This window comes from Poecilia latipinna, unplaced genomic scaffold (genome assembly GCF_001443285.1).
Source record: "Poecilia latipinna isolate Pla-1442-1.1 unplaced genomic scaffold, P_latipinna-1.0 Scaffold364, whole genome shotgun sequence".
Lineage (NCBI taxonomy): Eukaryota > Metazoa > Chordata > Actinopteri > Cyprinodontiformes > Poeciliidae > Poecilia > Poecilia latipinna.
The window spans coordinates 389,813-396,827 of NW_015112980.1; the positions used below are offsets into that span (position 1 = coordinate 389,813).

The following is a 7,015-nucleotide window of genomic DNA, read 5'->3' on the forward strand; positions in this document are numbered from 1 at the left end:
TATATTTAGACTAGAAGAGAAAGAAGGAAAATATATATATATATATATATATATATATATATATATATATATATATATATATATATATATATATATACTCAAGTCAAACCAATAACCGGCTCCCTAGAAATAATTTAAGTAAGAGTAAAAAGTATTTGATCAAAAACAACAACTTGAGTACTGAGTAGTAACTGAATATAAAATCTAATTTAATATTGAAAATGTCAATAGTCAGACCAAAACATAAATTTATGTGTAAATATTGGTATTTTAAATACTGAAATGAAAAAAAAAATCGTTCAAATAAATGATTTAATTTCAAAATAAGAAATAAATTTCCAAATCCATTTTTTTTCCGATGCTATTTTTATAGCACATCAGCTGCTGAGCCTACTTCTACTACAGTAACTCACTGTTGTACTAAGTAACACTAAGTAACTCACAAAAAATACAGTAAATCTTACTCTACTAAAAGTAGTAGTTCTTCATAATAAAATTACTCAAGTAACAATAAAAAGTACAGCAATGTAAAACTACTCCTAAAAATACTAATTGCAACCCCAATTACTAGCCTCATTACAGTCCTAATTCCCACCCTCCAGCAGAGTACATCAAACTGTGTCTGAAATAAATCAAATCTGTCCACTGCTGACTGTAGGAAATATAAGGAATCTTTTAGTTTTCAGGAAAAACCAGTAAAATAATCCGGTACATTACATAATCACTCATTCAGATGTTTATTGTGGCCTTCCTGCCGTTCAAGTTTACAAACTTGCATATATGCAAACAATGTCATATGAAGATCTATGCATTTATAAACATCTACATGTTATTGTTGTCATGATAAATTTCTTCTTATTATAATAATTAATTTTTTATAATTTTACCCAAGTTTTATTGGAGACATTTATTTCAAAAGTACATGGATGTTTAACACCTCTGGTGAATGTATTAACAGGGAATTCATTTTTAACCTGCTTTTTATATACATTTTGTCAGTTCATGCGAGGTTTTCTCTTTATGATGTTATTTCAACTAAAGTATGATATTGAGCATTTTTAATTACATTTTTGGTCAAAAAATGTTTTTTCAGAAACCTCTTGTTTTATTTTTGTATTCTTTAAAACGTATTTGTAGGCAGTTCCTTGCATTTTTACCCTAAAGAAAACTACATTGCAAATGAAGTCCACTTTGACGTAGCGGGATGACGCACGTTTACGCGCAGTGACTCACGGGAAGAAAGGTCAAGAATCGATTGGTGCTGAAGATGAGCATTAGCCCTGTTAAGAAGATTAATATTTTTATACCACTAATCTGTCCGCTAGAGTAAACAGAACTACCCGGTTCTGCCTGGTAAAACCCAGATGGGCCCAGACAGCGCGGCGCTGTGACTGACTACCTGGTTACCTAACGCCGCTCGCTCTCGGCTTTTAGCTGCATTGTTATTGTTTCCTGTCTGCTGCTCTGAAACGGGGACCCGAGGGATGGTTTTTCATCGGGTTCGGGAAGATGGATGAGAAGTCCACCAGCAGCCACCAGCGGCTCCTCCTCTTCCTGCTCATGGTGGCGGTTTTCGGCGTTTTTATGATCCAGTATGCCTGTCCCAGCAGCTCCGAGTGCCAAATGCTCCACCAGCTGGGGGCCTGGTTCACCCTCGGGGGCGGACCTGGCATCCGAATCGGTGAGTCGCAGGACGGGCTCCAGAAGGACCCCTACATCGCAGAAGACGGCGCTTTGGCCCGATTTGTCCCTCGTTTCAACTTCACCAGCGCCGACCTGAACCGAGAGGTGGACTTCAACATCAAAGGGGATGATGTCATTGTATTTCTGCACATCCAGAAAACGGGGGGCACAACTTTTGGCCGACACCTGGTGCGTAACATCCAGCTGGAGAGGCCCTGTGAGTGCCACGCAGGCCAGAAGAAGTGCACCTGCCTGCGGCCAGGTAAGAAGGAAACCTGGCTCTTCTCTCGGTTCTCCACCGGATGGAGCTGCGGGCTTCATGCGGACTGGACTGAGCTGACCCACTGTGTCCCATCACGCATGGACTCCAGAGAGGCCCAGAAAAACCAGCCAAGGTTAGAGGAAAATCACGTTAAATTCACATCATTTAGCAGTTTTTTTTTTTTATCTTCCAGGTTTTGATGTCTGATAGAAAAAGAGGAAGTTTATTGAGAGTAGAGAGGTTTGATGGATTGATGGACAAATACATCTGGGAATTGTCTGCATATAAATAAAAATATTGAATTTATCAATAACCTGATCAGGTGTAGCACATAAATGGAAAATAATAGTTGGGGAACACCACAAGTAACAGAAGTTGAACTGGAAGAATTATTGCTAGAAGTTTCAGAAAAAATTCTGTCATTTAGACAATATTTGAACAAACTCAGCAGTATCTCTAATACCTAATCAATAATTTAGTCGACCCAATAAAGTATCATAATGAACTGTATCAAATGTAGCAGAAAGCTAATTGACAGGGTCTAAATATGGAGCTTGGAAAAATGGTGGGAAAAAGCTGGAATGAAAGAAGAGAGTGATGGGAGGCAAGGCGAAAACACAAACATGACATGAACAATGAATAAAAGAAAGAAGTTTGATTTCAGTAACTTAGGTACCGTTTGACTGTTTAATGATTCTAGAAAAGTATGGACATTTTACAGGTTTTTCAGTTTCTGCTAATCCCTAGAAGACAAAAATATAATAATGCCTAATATATTGAAAATCTAGAAATGTAGGCCTGTTATATTATAACAAATTTAGCTGGACAGTAAATTGTCCCAGAAGTTATTTTGATAAACAATAACAATTGTTGTTTTGAGACCATTTTCAACTAACATAGTCGTAATGGCATAATAATACAAGAACATGTTCTCAAAGGTCAATACACTTTAAATTCTAATGAACATTTAATACTGGAAGTGGAATATGTTTTAAATATCCAAAATAAATAAACAAAACAGAAGAAACAATAAATAAAATAAATTATGAATTCTCTGTAAACATAATAGTCCTTCAATAAAAGGACAAGTTGAGACCAAAGCACCAGACTGAAAACTTTTGTTATTCAGTTTTTGGTAGAAAAAGAAAAACGACAAGTCATGCAAATGGAAATTGAGTTTGCTTTAATTTATCATACGATTAATTGATTTATCGCTTATTGCTGCTGTCCTAATTGCAAATACTAATTTCTGTTTCCTTCTCTTTCTAGTAGAAACTATTACTACATTACGATCTTAAGAGATCCTGTGTCGCGTTACCTCAGCGAGTGGCGTCACGTGCAACGCGGAGCCACTTGGAAAGCCTCCCTTCACGTGTGCGACGGACGTTCACCGACGCTGTCAGAGCTGCCGAGTTGCTACCCTGGAGACGACTGGTCGGGTTGCTCCCTGCAGGAGTTCATGGACTGCCCCTACAACCTGGCCAACAACCGACAGACCCGCATGTTGGCAGATCTCAGTCTGGTGGGTTGCTACAACGTCTCCGCCATGGGCGAAGACGAACGCTGGGCGGTGCTTCTGGACAGCGCCAAGCGCAACCTGAAGGGGATGGCCTTCTTTGGCCTGACCGAGTACCAGCGTAAAACGCAGTACCTCTTCGAGAGAACCTTCAACTTACAGTTCATCGCACCTTTCACGCAGCTGAACGGGACGCGAGCTTCCAGCGTTGAGGTGCCCTCCGAGACGCAGCAAAGGATTCGCCAGCTAAACCGGTGGGACGTGGAGCTGTATGAGTACGCCCGTGACCTTTTCCTGCAGCGCTTCCAGGTGGCGAGACAGCAGGAGCGCAGGCAGGCCAGGGAGCGGCGACAACAGGAGAGGAGGCGGCTCCGGGGGAGATTCTCAGCAAAACAAGGACGGCGGCCGAGGCCGACTGAAACGACGCGCTCGACCGAAGAGCGTCGAGCGGAGGACAGCCTGGAGTCAGAAGTGCTTCTGTCAGACTGGTGGGATGTAGATGAGAACAGCACCATGGAGGACTACATAGGCAACGTGGAGCAGTGGTAGCAGACGAATGTCTTTGTAGGAGGCGTACCAAGATTTGCCTTGTCAGTTTTTGCTAATTCAGGTTATTTTCAGGCTTCTTCTCTTATTCTTTTGTGACAATGAAATGTTTTAAATGTGACTTTAATTTATTTATTTTAAAGGCGACCTATTATGCTTCCTTGAACAGTTAGGATATGTTTATAGGGTATACAAACCTTGTTTGTAACATTTTTTTGCACAAAATTATTCTTAGATAATGAGATTTTAGCCTGCTCAGTTCTGCCTATTTTTAGCTCCTTTCAGAATGAAAGGCCTCTGTCACTTTAAATCCAAATAAGCTGGTGAAACACTCGCAGGTAAAAATGGCTGCAGACGGATGCGCAATTATACAACCTTACATCTAGGGCTGGACAATAAACCCTTAACAATATATATTGTGATAGACACGTGATCAGTATCAATAGATATTACATCTGATAGAATATTCAATCATTTTACTGAACTCTGATCCAGAACCACACAGCATTCTGGGAATGCCGTCTTTGAAAAGCAGAGGTAGAGCGCTGTGCACACTCAACAAGAATGCAGCAAGTAATTTCTGGATGGTAAGTCAACAACAAAGTACTTGTCTTATCCAGCAGCCATTGTACAGCTCATACAGCCTTAAGACCAGCTGACTAGATGTGCTGGATCTCCGCTTGTGACTGCACAGAGTGACTCAACAAATTTGAGGTTTTTAAAATGACTCATTTTCCAAAAACACTAACTTACTGCCAAAAACTGTCTGAAAGGTTTTTATTTTGAATTTGAGCCATTTTTAGAAGTAGTTCAGACCCAAGTGGAAGTACAAAAGTTTGCAAAATGTGAATTTTGCATAATAGGTCTCCTTTAAACCGGTTGTTGTAACAGACTTTCTAATCGGGTCAAAAAATAGGAAGGTTTTTCTTTTCGTCTTGACGCCAGCCTTCAGCATGTTTTCTCTGGACTTTAACCATATTGGAATTCAGACAATGCAGCTTCGAAGAAAATGACTTTTTTCTTATTTCAGGAAACACTACAGGTTTGTGATCAACAATCTTTATGTTTGCCAAAATGTTGTCTTGAATATTTTGAAATGTACTAGTTTGTGTCTTTTCAACAGCAGAAAAGGACAATTAGTTCATCAGTACCTCAATTTGTGGCATTATCTGCTAATGTTGTAGAACATTGGAATTTGTCTCTTTTTATATAAACTATGCTTTTACATTTATCAAACTGCTCTTTTACTCTCATGCTTTCATAGGTTTCTCAGTTGCAAGTCTGGGGTTTATCAGCAGGGGGTGATAAAGCACTTTTAATGTAAGGAAATCTCCTTAGTACATTGGATCAAATCATAACTCATTTTGAAAAATTGGTTTAATAGGATTTTGGTTGCCTCCTTGATAATTTTTCAAAGGATTTATAAAAGTTTGATTCAGTTGCTCTCAAATTTTAAAAAACGAGTATTTTCACTATACATACAGATATATTCAATGAATCATCTACATTACACGCTGTGACTGGTCATGAAGCCATTTTAGATAAACATGAATATTAATGCTAATGTTGAACTGGAATAAATTTTAGTCTCTCAGGTTTGTTTTTCAGTAGCAGTTTTTTTAAATATGACTAAAGAAGGACGAATGAATTGGCGGAAATGGACTTCCACACCTTTTCTATTACCTGCAGTTTGCACCATCTTTCATTTAGTCGTGACTTCATGATAAATAATAAACAAACACTCCCCTGTCGTCCAACTCCTCCCATTTGCTAAACCCTCCCTCTGTCTTTTTTTTTTGGCCAAATCTGTTATCTGCTGAGAGCAGTCTGCTTTGCTGCCCAGCCACTGTAGTTACAGCTGACATTCTGCCGCCGCTTCCCTGTCCTGCTGCATCGCGCTTTTCGCCCTGATTTTTTTATGCACATTATTTCTGGCTAGCGCGTTTTATTTCAGCCATCCTTCCTACGCTTCAGTGCAGCGCTGTAATAGTCTCATACAGATAAATAAGGAAGTCTTTACGGAAAATACCGAACCGAGAAGCTCATTTCAGTCGACGTTGATTTGAAGGAAGACATTTGATCTGTTTGGACTGATAACAGGTGAGCGGCCGGGGCACGCCTGGCGCATTTGCAGCATTTTTAATTCGCTCTAACGCATTTATAAAAAGAAATTGTGTTTTGTTCGTATTTTTCGTCTGTTCGCTTCTGCAACTCCTGCCTGTTGCATGGCCGCGCAAAAGCTGGCTTTTGTTGTTGAAGATGGGCGTAATTCAGGCAAATTAGTCATAGCGCTCTTGTTTAAACATGGATTGGGAGGTCTGAGACTTCTGTCTGGATACAAATGATGTGGCAAAAAATTTCCATATCCAAGCCAGTATAAAGGGGTTTTGTTGTATTATGAGATAGCATAAGCTGTCTTTGCAATTACCACGTTTAGGTTTTTAAGCAAGAGTTAAATGAATTCAAAGGTGAAATGAAGAGCCAATGCAAGTTGCGTTTTCGTTACTGACTTGCAGGTTTGCAGGCTTTCGCTATCAGTGTCTGTGCATACAACAAGTGGAGGAGTTATGAATCCCTGTCCTTTCTTGCCCTGTAAGGGGTCAGACTTAAACCACCATAGCATGATGTGTCGTCTCTATTGGTTTGCATACACTGTATGCGATCCTACTGGTCGTTTGCCCTTTATCTTGTCTGGTTCAACAAAACAGCCAGTCAAGACAAGTTCACACTCCCTCCCGGCTGTGGACTCTGTACCTGTCTGGCTAGTTTTTCTTTACTTAATATAAACACAGATAAACTGACAAACCAGGCTCACACTGACAGGCGTCCGTGGAGTCACCTTTCCCACGCAACTAGTTTTCATTTCTCCTCTCACATATACGACTTGGTCACTATCTAGTCATCTTGCTGTTGATCGCTTTTAATGTTTTTTGGGGGGGGGGGGGGTTTTTCGGGGGGGCCGGTTTTTTTTTTTTTTTTTTTTTTTGCTCACTCATTTAAAAACCCCG

The 7,015-nt window shown here is 39.9% G+C and overlaps 2 protein-coding genes across 6 annotated transcripts in view; both read left to right on the top strand.

Moving 5' to 3' along the window:
• Window positions 1-1,198: 1,198 nt before the first annotated feature.
• hs6st2 (heparan sulfate 6-O-sulfotransferase 2) lies at window positions 1,199-4,128 on the top strand. 2 transcript variants are annotated; one of them, XM_015036308.1, is made up of 2 exons: window positions 1,199-2,078; window positions 3,218-4,128. In XM_015036308.1, exons 1-2 carry the CDS (start codon window positions 1,510-1,512, stop codon window positions 4,008-4,010), a joined length of 1,362 nt encoding a protein of 453 aa, XP_014891794.1. In that variant the 5' UTR covers window positions 1,199-1,509; the 3' UTR covers window positions 4,011-4,128. The 2 variants fall into 2 exon arrangements, with proteins under 2 accessions (XP_014891794.1, XP_014891793.1); XM_015036307.1 differs by having other exon boundaries at window positions 1,201-2,078; window positions 3,215-4,128.
• Window positions 4,129-5,814: 1,686 nt separating this feature from the next.
• mbnl3 (muscleblind-like splicing regulator 3) overlaps window positions 5,815-7,015 on the top strand; it is a 31,985-nt gene continuing 30,784 nt past the window's right edge. For 2 of the 4 annotated variants that reach the window (XM_015036312.1, XM_015036313.1), the window contains exon 1: window positions 5,815-6,107. The gene's annotated coding sequence lies outside the window, so the exon portion shown is untranslated. The remainder of the gene's footprint in view (window positions 6,108-7,015) is intronic. The other 2 variants (XM_015036309.1, XM_015036314.1) reach the window with 1 other exon arrangement.

Bases quoted from the DNA above. Each gene is read 5' to 3' on its own strand.
- hs6st2 (XM_015036307.1), top strand. From the start codon at position 1,510: ATGGATGAGAAGTCCACCAGCAGCCACCAGCGGCTCCTCCTCTTCCTG. The intron at 2,079-3,214 runs GTTAGAGGAAAA...TTCTCTTTCTAG, and splicing joins GCCCAGAAAAACCAGCCAAG to TAGAAACTATTACTACATTA.